Source organism: Gymnoscopelus microlampas, assembly GCF_963454915.1.
Source record: "Gymnoscopelus microlampas genome assembly, chromosome: 21".
Taxonomy (NCBI): Eukaryota; Metazoa; Chordata; class Actinopteri; order Myctophiformes; family Myctophidae; genus Gymnoscopelus; species Gymnoscopelus microlampas.
In genome coordinates this window covers 36,407,137-36,425,520 of record NC_139958.1, presented here as the reverse complement: position 1 = coordinate 36,425,520, position 18,384 = coordinate 36,407,137, and the positions used below count along the sequence as shown (strand labels likewise).

The window sequence follows — 18,384 nt, the reverse complement described above, 5'->3', positions numbered from 1 at the left end:
TTAGGCTATGGACCCCCATTTAATGGCATTTTGTATCTCTGGGACCCCAATTCATATTGTAAAATCAATGTTAATTTAACTCTGAGACTGTACAAATGGAACCAAATGGTCCATTTGGTTCCATTTGTACAGTCTCAGAGTTACAGACCCATAAGGGTCCATTTGGTTCCTATCCATCATTTAGCTGGGGACCCCCTGGAAACCCCTCAAGTACCCCTGGGGGTCCCCGGACCCCACTTTGAGAACCAATGTTCTACAGTAGGGTTTTAGGTGCCCTTATGTGTGTGACCGTTTACCAAAAACATCATTTTACACCAAATCATTACTGGAATCACCTGTAGCTCTACAATACTGTGCATTACAAAGATACAGTGGTGGAAAAAGTACTCATGTTTTTGAAAGTACAAAAGCATTGGTATCAAAATGTACTTAAAGTGCCAAAAGTAGAAAGTACTCATTATGCAGAAGGTCCCATTTCACGAGTTTTCAAATGTATAAAATCTTTTGAAAATAGCCGATCTACAAGCTCACAATGCGACGCGTTGTGAGCTTGTAGATCGGCTATTTTCAAATGGCCGAAATCTATATAGGGCTGAAATGGTTCATGTATTTTTTGTAATAATAATCAAAACCTACAAAGTAACTAGTAACTAAAGTTTCGAAATAATTGTTGTAAAAGTACAATATTCGCCTCTGAGATGTAGTGGAGTAGAAGTGAAAGTACTGAAAATTGGAAATACTCCCGTAAAGTAAAAATGCCTCAAAATTGTACTCAAGTACAGTGCTTGAGTAAATTAGTTACTTTCCACCACTGCAAAAATATAATATCATAAAAAAATGATCTGCATTGATCAGAGCATTCGTCTCTACCTACAGTAGCACCCTGAGTAACATTACTATACTGTAGCTTGTTAATTATATACCGCAGGTGGCCTAGCTTTTGTTTTGTGAGGGTGTGAGTTTGGTGGAATAAGAACATCCCGTCATTATGAAGACAGTTGAAATACAGTGTGCAGGTTTTAATCTTTACATTCCTACATCATCCTTAGGGCTTGCCTTTACACATTGAACAGGACCTGTGACACTAATGACCATGCTGTTGCAGTACTCTATGTACCCTGTTATTCCATAATAATGACCTGGTCTTACATGCACCTACGTACTGTATGTGCACGCACACACACACACACGCACACGCACACGCACACGCACACGCACACACACAGTGAGTGCACACAGCAGCACACATACACTCACATGCACACGCACGCACACACACACACACGCACGCACGCACGAACGCACACATGCGTTCTGAATATAGATATATATATAAGTTATAGTAGTGGTATATTCAATAGCTTAATTTACCAACGTTTTCAAATTATTTTGTAGTGCTTCTCAATCTTTCTAATAACAATGATGTACAATGTATATGCATTAGGCCACGAATTGACCCCGTTTTAAATAATTTTCATATCTGGGACCCCAATCTCCACTGTAAAATCATATAAAAACTCCCCAAGAGGAAATTCAAGTTTTGTTATGAAAGAGGATGAGTCTGCTCACAAGAGTGATTGAAACTGTGAATTACTGTATGAGTAATTTGTGTTCTTAGACTGCCATCTAGTGGATACATTTGCAATGGATTGAAATATTTCTGTAGTTCCCGTTCATCATTTAAATGTAGGTATATAATCTTTAAATGTGTTTTATATATTCTCATTTTTATACAGAATTAGTCACAAAAACAATTGTGAAAACAAATATTAGTAATTTAACCAAAATATATAAAATATTGATGATTTTCCAGTATTCTAAATTCTGTAATTAATTATTCATAAGTGAATAACTGCTGCATGTCTGGGTGTACATGACTACATTAGACAGTAAACCTACTACTCATTGCAATGCCAGCCATTAGTCACTGTATCATAAAAATCTTTATTGGTTTTAGATGTAAGGTCAAATTTAAAGATACAAATCATACAAAATACAAATGAACACAATGCTGGTCATACCAAAGAAACATTAAATATGACACTGATCATACCGTATATGCCAGTAATCATATGACATACATTAGATCAAAGAAAAGAAACATACTTTTCCTCTTCATAAATCATCCTTTAGACCCACAATACTTCCACAAGTTTCATCAGTGGATCTCACTTCACTTCTATACCTTGAAGTATCTAGAGCTACGGTGGACTTGTAGGTAGCCTGCATGTTTATCAAGCATCCTGTTAGTATTCAAAATGCTGTCATTATTGTATAATCTGTGGATCAAGTTTTATCACACTTGAGAAAATGTCTAACACGCAACTGACCTGTTTGTGTTAACTGTCTGTCATGTAAAATCACGAGGAACAGATATTTGCCAAGTGAACTCAAATCACACAACAGATGTGCCTCGGTCGTCGAAAAAAATAGGGGCGAGTGTGTTTTGGGGCTGCGTTTCTCGTCAATGAGTATTGCGGAAATAATATGAATACTATTATGGGGATATGATATAATCCTATAGCCTACGCTAATATATCTTTGATAAATCTTTGATTCGCGGGACATTGTTCCGTTTGTGCGGGACGCGGTCCAATTTCGGGACTGTCCCGTGAAATTCGGGACGGGTGGTCACCCTAGATGTGTGTGTAGCATGTATTTTATTGAATCATAATCCCTTTATGTATTTCTTTTTTTAATAATGCAAGTAGATCTCAAACCAAAATCCTCAATTTTAGTTCATGTGTTGAGATTCAATCAAAGTGGTGACTGTATCATAATAATAAACCTCAAGTTTTACAGTACAGTAGTCTTACAGTACCCTCAGCCAATAACATTAATACCTTATACACCATATTATGCAGGGCTTGACATTAACTTTTTGAGGCACTTGTCCTTAGTAAAGTAAATTTCCCATTCACTTGTCCGGCCACTAAAGTTAATTGTCTGTGTAAAAATTAGCTCATATGGATGAGATGGAATACGTTTAATCATAGAACCAGTAGCTTGATTGGTTGTTTAACATAAAACAAAAAAAAAACATTAAAAAATGATCATAATTATTGTCATAGTTTGATTTATATATACACTGTGATGCTATTATTATGATAATCACCATTATTAACATTATTGATGCCATGCGAGAGTGCAGGACTCCTGGATCGCTGCCCCCCCACTCCCCCCTATCCAGCATTAGGGTTTTGTCTTCCTTCCTTTTTTATGGCATCAAAATGTATGTACAGGTCCTTGCTTAGAAAGCAAATTCACTTCAAAATGTGTAGTTTAGATTGCGGACAAAGTGCGCTGTAACACCACATTTGGTTACCCATCAAATTCAAGTTACTTATTACAGTACTTGACAGCTTTCCTAGAAATGTAGTGGAGTCAAAAGTACAATAGGCTATTTATCTTTGAAATGTAGTGTAGTGACAGTCACAAGTACATGTACTTTGTTACTGTCCACCACTGGTTTTAGGTGACACTTAATGTCAATGTTTACCATCCTAATCCACATCACAATTATGGATCCTAAACTGTAGTGTCTAATCATTGTGTTTAATTGCCACTGTTCTTCCTTGGTAACATATTCAGAGGCAGAGTATCAGCATTATAAATGAATGGAAAGAGTGTGTCAGTGAAAGTGTCTGTGAAGGTGTGTAGGTCTGTGTTAGTGTCAGGATCAGAGAAGGACACTTGTCCTCTGTTCCAGTCCAGTTGGACTCTGATCCTCCAGGGTTTCTGGATCATTGAGAGAACTGTCTCTAACTCTGTAGCAGGTGAGCACATTTCTGCTGTGTATTTACCATCACATAGGTTTATTGCCCAAATGTGGCCTCCCCTGTCTCCCTTCCTCTGGTAAGACTGTGCTGACACACCTATTCCCCAGTATCTATTGTCTCCGACCTCCACATCCCAGCTGTGAATCCCTGATTTAAAGCCCTCAGAACCCAGGACAGTAGGCCAGTAGTCAAACCGTTCAGAGTTGTCAGGAAGCAGCTGTCTCTCTCCACGTCTCACACTGGTCAGATCTTCAGACAGGATGAGGTGTGGATGGGCAGTGTTGGGGTCCAGAATCACAGGAGTGTAGGAGACGTGGTCCTTCATCTTGTCCCAGACTTTGAAGGCCAGGTTCCCCAGGTGTTTGGCCTCGTCTATCAGCGCTTCTGAGACTGGCTGTGGGTCCTGCAGTGTGATCTGGACTCTTTCCATCGTGGCCTTGTAGTTCTGCAGGAACAAGAGGTGGTTGTCGGCTTTCAGCTGGTTCTCGGCGGCTTGGATTGCGTTAGAGAGGGTTGCCATCTCTCTGCTCAGAACCTCAACCCTTCCCTTTATTTGATGGCTCTTCTGTGCCACTTCCAACCTCAGAGCAGCAAGCCTGGCCTTCTCTTCATCTTGTAGGAACTGATGGAGGTTCTTAAACTGTTCCTTAAGCTGTGTTTCTGTGTTCCGAGCCTGAACTTTGATGTGATTTTCTGTTAGGTTGTAATTTATTTTAACTTTATTAAATACCTTCCGTTTCTCCTGTAAGAACCTCAGTGATTTCTGGACTTGCTCTGCGTGATCTTGTGCAGCTGCGTCTATGGGTCTGAAACTGTGGTTTGTGTGTTCTCGACACTCAACACACTGAAAACACACTGGCTGTTGACATTCCAGACAGAAGAGTTTGAGTTGCTCCGCGTGCAGACTGCAGAGATCCTCAGACCCTATTGAAGCTCTCTGATGTTTCTCCTGTAAGAAGGTCTCACTCAGGTTCTTCAGAGCCAGATTACACGGTGGATCCGGATCGTCTACCCCAGATGTTTCCTTACAAAGTGGACATTGCTTTATGGCTATCTGTCTCCACCATTCCTGCAGACAGGCTTTACAGAAGCTGTGGCTACACGGCAGGAGAACAGGATGTTTATATATGTCACGACACACAGCACAGGAAAAATCCACTTCTGAAAAAGAGGAAGCCATTTAGTCTCTGAGCGAAGCTACAAACCCCGGAAATCAGCCAGCAGTCATTCGAGGTAACACTCTCCCTCCTCTCCAGTGTTCCCTGAAGTTTAGTTTAGTTTCACTTTGAATCTGGTTCTTGTTGTTCGAATCCCATTCAGCCGAGCCGACGAGCAACTTCAAGTACTGTACTAATATTCGCTATGGAAAGCCAGTCTATCCTCCTTCTCGGTCTGTCTGTCTGTATCTCTCTCTCGTTGTGTGTGTGTGTGTGTGTGTGTGTGTGTGTGTGTTTGTTTAGGGGGAGGGTTTAGGGCGGGAGATTGCGAGAATGTGCATACCAGACCCATAGAGAGAGAGAGAGAGAGAGTTCCGTCACGCTTTGATCTCGCCGCAAAGCGGGCTGCTATGGGCTGTAGTTCCAAACATTGGAACTTCCTCATTGAGATAGACAGAGCATTTCCGCATTCCATTCTTACAATGGGAGTCTATGCTAGCGTCGTCGCTCTCATACTAGATCACGCTGGTGCATGCATACTAGTCCTTGGTGGTATTGCTGCCTCTCACTGCTGGTGTTGGGTACTGCCCAATGTTTATACTGTAGCCTTACACCCTAAGCCTATGTACAGTATATCAAAGAGAAAATGTCAAGATCCATCACAGCTTTCACCACTGCACGCTGATGTTCCACAGGTCTGAGCAGATTTCTCATAAAAATACAGGAGGTCCCAGTATCTAGCCCTTCAAAGAACAGCACATTCATCTCAGTTGTGTATTTGGAGCACTCCAGGATCGTTGTTGCTGTCGGGCAGAAACCTCATATCTCCATATTTAAACTTTGTATGATTTATCGTCAATTCTCTACTTTGTCATACTACAGTGGCACACAAAATTTAAAAAAAAGTCGATCTACAAGCTCACAACTGAGCTTGTAGATCAGCTATCTTTGCTATTTTTGGAGAGAAGAAAATATGAAGTGAAAGTGGTGAAGTGTGTCTCTAGGTGTTGTGAATATTGAACCAATTAAAAGTATTAACAAGAGCTTGTGACAAAATAATAACTACATTGGATCCATTACACAGGTTCTTTTTGACATTTCACTTCGACACTAACTCGAAGAGCCCGGGATCGAACAAGTGGCCGCTCTACCTCCTGAGCCACTGCCAATATATATTTTTTATATATTTTGCCCAAAATAGGGTCACCAGGGTTAACCCATTCAATCCGGGAACGCATCTGTGTCAAAAATAGCAGATAAACAAGCTCATAGCGTGGCACTGAGTGCCGCACTACGAGCTTGAAGATCTGCTTTTTTTGAAGAAAATAAATCGTGAAAATGTGTGCAAATCTTTTAATATGTTTAAAGCGATTTTTTAAAACTCTATCTTTGCTTCTGGGGATTCTACAAATTCTACAAAAAGTCTTCTAAATCCTAACAGTTTTCTGAAAAACGTATGTTGCCATAATATCAGTGGTCCTCAAACTTTTTTCATGTCAAGGACCACCCAAAATGATATGTATTTGTCCGCGGACCCCCCCCATCTTAAAATATTTTGTTCCAGGGACCCCCCCAGAAGCAAAGATTTGAGTTAAAGATGTTCGCTTGAAACAATACATAATAATTATATTCAAAGATTTGGAAAAATGTTCAAGAAAAAAAATAGCCCAAAGAAATCTTTAAAATGACACAGATGCGTTCCCGGTCTTAATGCGGGTTAAAGACCTCAAAACCACTTAATTTGCCCCTTTCTTGATCAAACGTCTCTCTTCTACACCAGAGCCCTTTGAGGACGCCATCCACTGTCAGTCCCATCATCCCCAGCAGCAGCAGCAGCAGTCCCAGATCCAGCCCCATCACTCCCAGGCTGCTGCGGCGGCGGCGGCGGCGGCGGCGGGGGGCCTCCACAAGGCCGCCTCCGTGGACAACTCCAGCCCTCTCCTGGTGCGCTCGGCCGCCTTCCGGGCCCAGGAGGAGCTGGAGGGCCAGATGTGGTACCACGGCGAGATGAGCCGCCGCGACGCCGAGAAGCTGCTGACGGAGGACGGCGACTTCCTGGTTCGCAAGAGCACCACGAACCCCGGGTCCTACGTACTGACCGGCATGCACAATGGACTGGCCAAGCACCTGCTGCTCGTGGACCCCGAGGGCACGGTGAGAGAGAGAGAGGGGGAGATTGATTGATTGATTGATTGATTGATTGATTGATTGATTTCGAGCATGCAAAAGCAACAGATAAAAACAAAACCAGTCGTGTATAGTAACTAAGTACATTTACTCAACGAAATGAAAATTCAGGCTGAGTGTCAGGCTAACATTTTACTACATACAAGAAGAAATGTCAGTACATTTTTATACTAATACTTTTGTACTTTTACTTTGTACTTTTGTACTTTTGTACTTTTGTACTTTCGTACTTTCGTACTTTTATACTAATTACTACGGATTACGGAATTTTCAATTCCGAACTTTTACTTGTAACATAGTATTGATACTTTTACTTAAAAATATAAGTACTTCTTCCACCACTGAACAAAATAGGACTACAATGGAAACAAGCTCTCAGGGCTTTTTGTGTTATCCTTTTAGCATGATTGTATAACTGTATCTTTGTACCTTTTGCAAACTGTTAACTCATTCTCTGCCTGAATTATTTCTGGCCGCGTTTGCCCACTGCCAAGATTTTTCATTGAAAAAAAAAAGTACTCAGGAGCCGAGATACAGAATTTTTAAGTTTAAAGGTAACAAGGAAGAGGATGGGAGTCTAGATCTTCGAAAAATCATATCTCCTTGGTCTTTGGGTCAAATAAAAAAAAAAAGCTCTGTTCCATTCTGGGCAAACAGAGTCAGGGCGCTGATAGTGTGCATGTTGGCTCACTGGAAACACTTGAGGGGGTTCCAAATGGCCCCTTGCGGGTATGTAACTCTGAGAGTGTATAAATGGAACCAAATTAACCCGTAAGGGTGCATTTGGTTCCATTTGTACACTCTCAGAGTTATGGGGGTCCTAGAAATTAAAAGGTTTGAAAACCACTGTGCTACACGAAATGGAACCGAGCCTTCATTAGTATCATTGGGTAACACCTGTGAAGGAAGTATGGAAGAGGCCCAATTTCCGTCCAATATGGTTGCTGTGCATGGAGCCTATTGCAGCTTTAGCTAGAAAATATTCATTTGCAAGACTTTTATTTATTTTAACTTTATATTATACTTCACTTTCAAGAGACTAATATGTCTTTGTCTTTTTAAAGGTACGGACAAAAGATCACATATTTGACAGCATTAGCCACCTTATTGGCCATCACCGCGATAACAGTCTGCCAATTGTGTCGGCCGGGAGCGAACTGTGTCTTAAACAACCGGTGGGAAGGAAACAGTGACAGGAAATGCTTGACAGGAAACGGGCAACAGGAAACTCTGAACAGTCACCAACGCTAACCTGAAACTTGAAGATGAAACATTAAGAGAATGTGTTATTGTTCAAAGGCTCCGTGTGCTGAAAGTGTTTTTTTGGCAAACTGGGGGCAGCTCACTGGATGCATTGGAAGATGCAAAATTTGCTTAAGATACAAATGATTTATAGAACTGTTATTATTTTGTTGTGATGACTGAAATGCTATATTTTTGAGAAGACATATAGGTGCATTTGGACATAATATGTTGATTTGGTGTTTTAAAACATTATTAAAAAAAAGACATCTGGTCTTGTTGTTTAGACGAAGCGCAAATTCAACCTCATAGAGGCGGTAAAAAAGAAAAGAGTATTTTAGAATAAAACAAATCCTGACATTTTAGTTTTGTCTGTCAAGCACAAGCACATTTCTACAGGTACTGTTGGTTAAGAGTTTGAGGAATCAAAACTGTTTGGAAAATAAATGCTGTTTATATTGAAATATTCTAGGAGAAATATCCTTTAATCTGATCATTAGCGTGACAACTCACTCAACCAGTCACTATAGGGCATACTGTGGCAGTGGCGGCCATTTTCTGGTTCCACTCCAAAATAGTCAATGCATTTTTCCCATTGACATTTCCAAAAATGTTTATATCAATTAATTTAAGCCTAGAATCAAGCCATCCAGGGTCCTGGTGAATCATGACCATGAAAAATTTATTCCTGTGATTTTTTTAATATATATTTAATTTTATGATATACTATGTTTAAAAATACCCTTTGTTTTGCCGATTTCAAAAAAGTTTTTTTTCACAGAATCAAACGTTTTAAGGTTCTTAAGATTCACCAGGACCCTGGATGGCTTGATTCTAGGCTTAAATTAATTTATATAAATATATTTGGAAATGTCAATGGGAAAAATGCATTGACTATTTGGGAGTGGAACCAGAAAATGGCCACCACTGCTATGCCCTATAGAATGTTCTTTTATTGGGAAACTTAAGTGAATGTGTTTTTGCTTTTGCTGTAGTCACAGTGTGAAGCCGGGTTTATACTTTGGTGTACGCCGGTGTTGCGTGCCGGAAACAGCCCGATCTACATTAATCGCTGTCGGGCGGAAACCTTGTACTGTCTGTCCAAAACCGTTACTTTTCGGGAAATGGGAACAAGAACCTGTGTCCCAGTGGATCCAGTGTAGTCGTTATTTAGACACAAGCTCTTGTTAATACTTTCCGTTGGTAAAATATTTATAGAACCCACAGGCAGACTTAACCAACCAAACTTTTCCAAAAGTGGCGGAAATAGCAGATTTACAAGCCCACAACGTGTCACATTGCGACAAATTGTGAGCTCGTAGATCGGTTATTTTCACTTCTTTGGACACGACACTCTTGTACGATGAAACAGGGTAATCATTTACCCCCAAAAAATATGGAGCTGCAAGGACACTGGGAAAGTATATGTACATTTGCTATTTTCAGCTCGCAACATCGTCATATGAAGGAGTATAATAAATTAAGCGTATGGGTGTCAAACTGACATTTTTCATATACCTGTCAATGGCTTTAAAGATGACTGATTTTCTTTTAAATTATTTTTTAAATGAAGTACTCTCTTGTGTCACTGCGGTCGCATGACTTGAAAAATCAACTGTTCTTGTGGACATTGTTCGTAGACCTCAAAGCCCCTTTTTGTTTTTGGAAGCGGTCCTTGTGTATGCTCACACTGTAAAATATTTATGCTTTTCAAACAATCATTATTTCTGAATTGGCGCTCTCTGGATTCTTCTTTTGATTAACTAGGTGTGTAGTCAGTCGATAATTGGTTTATTGGGGCTTGAGTCATGCAATGGATATTCTCACATCGTTTCTGGCTTTATTGTGGACTTATAAAAAATGTATTATTTGATGATCACGAATGAATAGCACAATGAGAACATTAGATTGGCGCATCTGTGTCAGTTGTATCACGGCAATTCACCAATGTGTTGATCAGTAATTTACACACTATATAGGACCGAATTAAACAAGTCCTCTTGAGTTCACTTAGTGCAACCTCAATTAGGAAAGTTCAATATTAGATCACTTTCACTTGACAATGTAAAAATCTTGATTATAAATGGTTATTTTGTTCTCGTGTGTGTATCTTATGGTAGGACTATTGGCACCTGATGTCATCACAGAAATGTATTCTTGTTTAGCCCTACAGTTATTACACTCGCTATATTTATCATGTTTTATCAATTAACAACCGTAAAGAGTAAAGTTGTTTGGTTTATGGTTTGAAGTATTAGGTGCGACATTAATTAATGCAAGGGAGAATAACTGGTGAATGGGGTTTTTCTGATATAGCTTGACTGCTAAGCATTCATTTTGCTATTCAAATTGAAATGAATTTGCTATCCGCCATCCACACAAGTTATTTGAAACACTTGCTTAGGTTACACACAGGCTGTCTTTATAGAAACGGTGTTCATTTAAATGGGCTGTAGAAATGGCAAACAAGAAAAGCAATGTCTTTTTCCCCTCTCACACTTAATATTATTAGTATTCTGACGGATACCAAAATGCATGGGGTGTTGCTTTTGATGTGCCCCGGACGAGTACTACTGAACCAACATCACAATGTGTTCATTGAGTTTGACAAGACAGACGCAAATGTAATGTAATATAATGTACCTGTATTTTGCTGCAAGAGGGGAGGGTAACTCTTTTGGAGGGTTGTGTATTACAGAGCATTACTGACCGGGTTGGAAAGTAACTAATTACAAGTATTCACTTTACTGTTTAGTAGCTTGTTCGTGTACTTGTTCTTTTAGTTTTTTTTTAAGTCGCCTACATTCTAAGATCAGTAATTCTACTTTCACTTGAGTAGATTTTTTGATTTAAGTACTGATTTCAAATACTTTTGGAATGGCAAGAATGACAGAGCGGCCTAGAGTTATGTTTGTTATGAACATCTTTTCCCTTCATTTATAGACAAGCTCTACGACAGTGATCCCCAACCTGTGGGCTGGGGCCCTCTGGTGTGCCATGAGGATATTGCAAGTGGCAAATCATTGGCAAAACAACTAAGATTGTATTGATACTATATCATTTATGTAAGAAATTAATAATCATTCTTCTTATTTATTTATTGTGATACAATTAAATATGAACTTAAATTATACTCTATGTTCTATTGATCCAAGCCGGAACACAATCGATTGATTGATCATGAAAATAAACATATGGTCAAATGGGTGGGATTTCGAACATTTTGGAGATTTTCAAGTGGGCCCTGTTTCAAGAAAAGGTTGGGAACCACTGCTCTATGAGCTTGTAGAGCTGCTCTTTTTTGGCACACACCGGTGACTCTGAAAGAAAACATTATTTTAAAGAAAAGATGCTCTCACCACTTTGGAGAGCAACACTGAATGGAGAGAGGGGATTAGTTGGTATTGCACATTAAGCTCAGAATGCCTCATTTGTACTTTCACGTTTACCAGACGTAACTAAGTTACTCAAAATAACTACAGATTTTTTTTAACTTTTACTCAAGTAGTTTTCGTCACAAGTAACTCATTTTATTTCCACTTTAGTAATATTTATGTCAATTAAAATACATTGTAATTGCGTAGGATATTCCAGTACTCTTTCCACCCCTGGTATTGGGAAGATTATAAACTAATATCTTCCAGATCCAGTCTTATTAAAACTCGGACCAGGAATCTCCTTCATTCCTTTTGAACATTCCTCCCATTTTGCTTCTCAGGTCTGATCTGAGAAGGTGAAGAGAAATGGGCAAAAAGAATCAATGAGAAAGTTTTGAGTTTTGATTCGATATAAAATGTTACTTTATGTTCTCCCTTCCAATGAGAATCCATCCAATCTAGTGTCCTGGGAGAAGGATAATGTGTTAACCACTTAAACCCCATATGGGTAACCGGAGTCCCTCAGGGGGGGGGGGGCTCAATACTAGTGTCTTTTCTGTTTTGGGTTATTGTGGGGAAAGCCGTCCCCACAATAAGGATGCTGGGGTTTAAAGGTGTTGAACACAAAACAGGGCTGTTTGAAATACTTAAAGAGATACTTCACCCCCCCCCCCCCCCCAAAAAAATGTTTCTATCGATAAGTCACCCCATGGAATTCAAATTATTCAAGTCTCCATGGGGCGACGAAAAGTCATTTTGGTGGTGAACTATCCCTTTAAACAAGAACTTATTTTCAAAGACTAAATTCCAAGAATCAACTTAGAAAATGTGCAACGTTATGAACTAAACATAGACCAAGCAAGACCAACTTCATACTTGAACTTGTGTGATTATCATATGATTATCAGCTGTGTGGCATATTGAAAAGATGAGTACACAACCAAACATGTTGGGACGCAAATGAGAGAACATGGCTTTTTCCAGATTTCTGTTGATGAAAATGTGCCTTTTCTTTGTACCAATGGTGTTTTTATTTGTTCTCTCTTCTCTCTCTCTCTCTCTCTCTCTCTCTCTCTCTCTCTCTCTCTCTCTCTCTCTCTCTCTTCAAAGTGCAATAGCTGATCCTTAACCACTTCAGCCCTATTTCAAAAGTAGTGGAAATAGCAGATCTACAAGCTCACAAGCTCGTAAATCTTCTATTTTCTTTATTTTTTGAAGATTTTTTGGTTAATGGGGCGTGCCTGTTCACTAATAGAGGTTGTGTTTGCCCTGCTGCGTGTTGCTGCTCGACACTACTCTCTCTCTCTCTCTCTCTCTCTCTCTCTCTCTCTCTCTCTCTCTCTCTCTCTCTCTCTCTCTCTCTCTCTTATATTATAAATGTATCATTTCCAAATTCTAAATATGAATCTTTGTCAGACAGAATCTCACAAAAACAACACTATTTTGGGACAGGTCGAGAATAATTAAATAAAGAAACAAAGAAACAAGTCCAAACGATGTTGACACATTTAATCTTTTGGTTGTATGAGTTTATAATGATCTCTGTGTGACTGTTGAACCGTGAATGTGTGCACTCTCTGTAGAGAACAGATAACTACTCTTTGCTTAAAGGACAACTTTGGTTTTTTACAACCAAGGTTTATATTTTAGCTTGTAATTAAAGTAAATAAATGATGAGTGTAATTTTTTTTTCATTTACTGCTTTCTATAGTTTTAGCATTTTTTGCGATATTTTTTACAGTGGGCGGGGGCATTCTGTCCGGTGGCTAAATATGCCTTTTTTACACAATAAAAAAGGTCCGGCTGTCTGAGATGGCCAGATGTGAGTTATTGGGGGCTAGAAGAGCTACTGTAAATAATAATAAAGAAAACGCCGGGTTAATGTGTTAAAAAAATGCATATTTAGCCACCGGACAGAATGCCCCCGCCCACTGTGAAAACACTGTAAAAAAGATTGTGAAAATTGCTAAAACTATAGAAAGCAGTAAATTAATTTTTTTTAACACTCATCTTTTATTTACTTTAATTACAATCTAAAACATAAACATTGGTTGTAAAAAAACAAAGTTGTCCTTTAAGGTAGCTCCATGTGATTTGTCTCAATATTAATAAAGCATATGGGGCAGGGCACTGTACTTAAAACAAAATGATTATCCATAATAGGCCCTGAAATGTCATTAGAGTATATTTCTTTAGATTTGTATCAACGCTTTGAGCACTACACCTGTAAAATTTGCTAAAATTCTGCTCTTAAGTCAACATGGACAATTTGCCAGTATATAATAATTTTATTTGCCGAATTGACATGCCTGTCGGGCAGAAACCTCTTATCTCCATATTTTAACTTGTAGATCTGCTATTTTTGCTATTTTGGAATTGGAATCCTGAATTCTTTTTTGCTATTTTTGAATTGGAATCCTGAAAAGTATTATTTTTATTTTATTTCAAATGCATTTAGTTATACTTAAGTTTACGTTATGAACTTAAATACAAATACATTGGACATAAAAAAAAAGTCATAAAAATAATAATATAGACTGAAGTAATTAAAGCGGAGCATGTTTGCATGTTTGGAATTGGAACAGCTGAAATCAATAATATGTCAGTATTCCAATATTAACCTTGCATTATTAAGTGAAGGTGGGGGCCGCATGTGGCCCCCGGGCCGCCAGTTGCCCATGTATACTCTACAGGTAGGGACTTGTAGAATAGAGTTTTCAAGCTTGATATTAATAAAACCACTTATCTTCAGTTCAAAGAGGTTAATAAAAATGTTGTCTTGAACAAAGAGGATGAAAGGAGGAGGAAACACTGAGGTGACGCTATACCATTATTCACCAGCAGGTGGAGCGCTGTTAACATTTAATCTCAGAATCTCTGCCCAGCAGCACTACTGGTCAAAATATCAACAGAATATCATAATTAAAAACTGAAATAGCCCTACTGATTTGGAGGTATTTCAAATCTGTTTTGTGATTTGATGTTCCATGTTATTTACATTGCGTTTCATGCTGCTGTTTTCTTAAACTGTTTTAGTAAATACATATTACAATATCAACTGTATAATAATAAATAGCTTGTTTTTTTCCATTACACTTATCAATGTACAATTTAAACACATTCCATCATCATGCATTATTTACTACAGTTGCTCCATACTAAAACCATGGTGCTACCCATACAGTACATTTTGAATAATGGTTCATATTCATATTTAGCCCTTCTTGTGTGTTATGGTCATATCTGCTATGTCACAGGGACTGGCACAAAATCGTTGATAGATTATTTCATCCCAGACTAATACAGTATATGAGACCTGGTGTGACTAGGATTGGGATCATTTAGGATTTTAATCATTCCTTAACGGTTCTCTTTAACGATTCCTATATATTTATTAAAATATATATAATTTTCAATTATTTTTATTCATTTTTTAATAATTTTTGCCTTCATTATATTTTTCATAAACACAAATTAGATCATACATACAGTATTGGCTACATATTATTGTAGTGGTTCTCAAAGTGAGGTCCAGGGACCCTCTGGATTAGTTACGGACCCTTCCAGGTCTGTAACTCTGGGAGTGTACAAATGGAACCAAATGGACCCTTACGGGTCCATTTGGTTCCATTTGTACACTCCCAGAGTTATGGTGGTCCTTGAAAAAAAAAAAACGGTTCGAGAACCACTGGTGTTGTAATTGTATAGCAGACGTGAAGTCCACATATTGTACCAGCTCTTGACAGGTTCTTCAATGTTGAAACCGGATCCGGTTGGATCCGGTTCCTTCCGGTTCACGGATCCCAACCCTAGGTGTGACATTCATTCATGAGAAATTTGTACTGGTCAAATCACGTCATAATGTTTTTTTTTTTTTAAAAGAAGTCATTTTCAAGTCAGGGGTGGCCATTTAAATGAGCTCCCACATAAGCAAGACCAGTAAAGCATTAATTACCAGATATAAAATAAATATTATCCTGCAGCCGTTACCTGAGGTCCCGATGTAATGATTTCCTCTCAGCACAAACTGGTCAACTGAGATGCTTGTAGAGTACAGCCCCATCATGCCATACAACACAGGACCGATATATATCGGTCGGGCCGAGATATCGAACATTATTTGACCTTTTGACGATATCTGTATCAGCAATTATGCAGCTTATTTGTCCCAATTTGTAACCACTTTAAACCTGACATCCCTATTCTGGGCATGGCATGGTGTGTTTTCTATGCATTGTGAGCTTGTAGTTTAATCAAATCAAATTGATTAGAATTAATTTAGCACTTTTTGACAAAATATGGGTCAAAGCATTGATATCGGTGGTCTCGGACTCTCCGAAATCGGGATCGGCATCGGACCCAAACATCTGGCATCGGTCGGGCTCTACATGCTGTAGGACCATAATAATCACCTTCATTGTTTGCTTGCTCACATTTCTCATTGCCGTCCCGCGTCTCTAAATGTCATCTCGAGCAGAGCCCGTGTTCATTCCTGTCACCACGGTGACCACCTGAGCCTGGCTCGGGTCCGTTTGGTCCTCCTTCCCCAGCTCGGCCGGCCTGCCGCCGGGCTGGTTCTGGTGAGGATGGTTCTGGCTGCTCCAGGACTTACTCCGGCTGCGGCTGGGCTCCAGCGACGGCTTGGCCCCGCTGCCGTCGACGGAGGCCTTCCCCCTGACGCAGCCGCAGACCAGGCCCACGAAGCCCCGTCTCATCTCCCGGCTGGCCAGCGTGTAGATGACCGGGTTCATGGCCGAGTTGACCACGGCCAGGGCGATGAACCAGTCGGCCTTGTAGAGGACGGAGCAGCGCCCGCGCCGCTGGTCCGGCTGCTGGCACGCCACGTCCACCAGCAGCAGGACGAAGATGGGCGTCCAGCACGCGATGAAGACCCCCACCACGATGACGACGGTGCGCAGCAGGGACATGGCGTGCTCCGAGTGGCTGTGCTTGCTCACCTTGCGGCTGCTGGACTTCACCAGGACGTAGATGCGGGCGTAGAGCACGGCGATGGCCAGGAGCAGGGCCATGAAGATGGTGATGCAGAAGGCCACGTACTTCTTGGAGTAGAGGGGGAGGACCGTGGAGCAGTCGGGGAGGTTGCCCAGGCAGTTCCAGCCCAGGATGGGCAAAGCCCCTAAAGATATGGCGATCAGCCAGCATGTGCCTATCAGGAGAAACACCCTGTAGTTCTTGTTGGCGTCATACGGTCTCATTTTGATCATCGTCAGGTGTCTCTCTATGGCTATGGCCAGGAGACTGAAAATGGACGCCCCCAGTGCTACAAACATGCTGCCCTCTCGGGCAAACCAGAGGGCAGGGGACAGCTGGAGGGTCTTGTCCCCAGACAGCAGCAGGTTGACGAGGTACGCCACTCCGGCCAGCAGGTCGCAGAGGGCCAAGTTGCCGATGAAAAAGTACATGCGGTTGTGGAAGCGGTGGTTTTTCCATATGGCTATCAACACGAAGAGGTTCTCCAAGGCGATAAAGCTGCATATGACAAGGAACACAATGGTTTTGGCGTCCACGGTGCCACTGGTTTTACCACTAATGGGCCGGTGCTCCAGCTTCCCTGTGTAGTTGTAGTGGAGGTATATCTGTGCGTTGATCATCTTGGAGGGTGGAGTCCCGTGCACCGCCACTAGAGGTCAGAGTGGAGCGGAGTAAGCCGTGCCGCGGTCTAAAAGGACAGTTCATAAGATGTAAGTATGACAGGGTTTTAATGATTTATTGTCATCATTTGCTATAGTGCCTTTAAAATATGGGTTGAAGATTATATGAATATGAATATTAAAATGTAACTTTAAGGGCCTCAACTCGAGTCTAGGGGGCCCTTAAAGTTAGAATTTCAAAGGCTATTTTCAAAATAGTTTATTTTCAATTAATCACTTATTCACAGATCAACATAAAACCGCTTTTATAGGCCTATCATGACATAACTATTACAGTATGTATAGCTACTGGTCTAGATGCTGCTTTGTTTATTTCCATCTCGGTATGATTGCAACTTAAGTTGAAATGAAAATAACTGCTTTCTCAATTACAGCCCAATCAGTTCCAACTTGAACTTGGCCATTCGCGGATAATAAGCAGACAATCCTTTCTTATTTAAAATCGCTAACAAAGCAACCCGCTGTTTGTACTTCAAAATGGGCAAAGATTCACTACTGATTCCCGGAAAGTCATTATAGAATTTTCCCAAATCAGGCTAAACTTACCGTATGAGGATGCTGGCGATTTAGTTCCACTTCAGTTCATAATGATATCCAAATATACACGCGCAAAATCATTCTGACTGTTACTAAACTCTATATTAAATTCCTTCTAACGGGATCGTCGGTGTAGTTCCATCTTGTAGCAGTCGTAGCCCTGGAGTATCGACGTTTTGTCTTCAAGTCACTCCCTCCCTCCCCATCTGTCTCTAGTGAGGCAGAAGTCAGGATGAATCCGTTAGATGAGTGGGTTTCTCCACCATTTGATGACATACACTCTCAGACCCTTATCGTTATCGTTGTGATTTTGTCCACAATTCATGCTGTATTGATGTTGGTACCAATTAAGGAGAGTTAACAGGCAACAAATAAGATAACAATTATTTCATTAAGTAATGCAGATGTTTAACAATACTTTAACTCTCAAGAG

At 40.2% G+C, this 18,384-nt stretch overlaps 3 protein-coding genes across 3 annotated transcripts in view; 1 reads left to right on the top strand and 2 right to left on the bottom strand.

Moving 5' to 3' along the window:
• The window catches only part of shc3 (SHC (Src homology 2 domain containing) transforming protein 3), a gene marked incomplete at both ends in the record, with an annotated part of 29,876 nt that extends 21,560 nt beyond the window's left edge, over positions 1-8,316 (top strand). The window contains 2 exons of the mRNA XM_084046097.1: positions 6,717-7,090; positions 8,188-8,316. Of these exons, the coding sequence (XP_083902223.1) occupies positions 6,717-7,090; positions 8,188-8,316 (503 nt within the window). The remainder of the gene's footprint in view (positions 1-6,716; positions 7,091-8,187) is intronic.
• LOC311037041 (E3 ubiquitin-protein ligase TRIM39-like) lies at positions 1,925-5,168 on the bottom strand. Its single transcript, XM_084046098.1, has 2 exons — positions 2,636-5,168; positions 1,925-2,176 (listed from the first exon to the last, which is right to left on the bottom strand). The coding sequence occupies exon 1, from the start codon at positions 4,957-4,959 to the stop codon at positions 3,556-3,558; it is 1,404 nt and encodes a 467-aa protein (XP_083902224.1). The 5' UTR covers positions 4,960-5,168; the 3' UTR covers positions 1,925-2,176; positions 2,636-3,555.
• A 7,665-nt stretch (positions 8,317-15,981) lies between the features above and the next one.
• Positions 15,982-18,099, bottom strand: s1pr3b (sphingosine-1-phosphate receptor 3b). The gene is made up of 2 exons (XM_084047862.1): positions 17,961-18,099; positions 15,982-17,422 (listed from the first exon to the last, which is right to left on the bottom strand). Exon 2 carries the CDS (start codon positions 17,352-17,354, stop codon positions 16,200-16,202), a length of 1,155 nt encoding a protein of 384 aa, XP_083903988.1. The 5' UTR covers positions 17,355-17,422; positions 17,961-18,099; the 3' UTR covers positions 15,982-16,199.
• Positions 18,100-18,384: the final 285 nt, after the last annotated feature.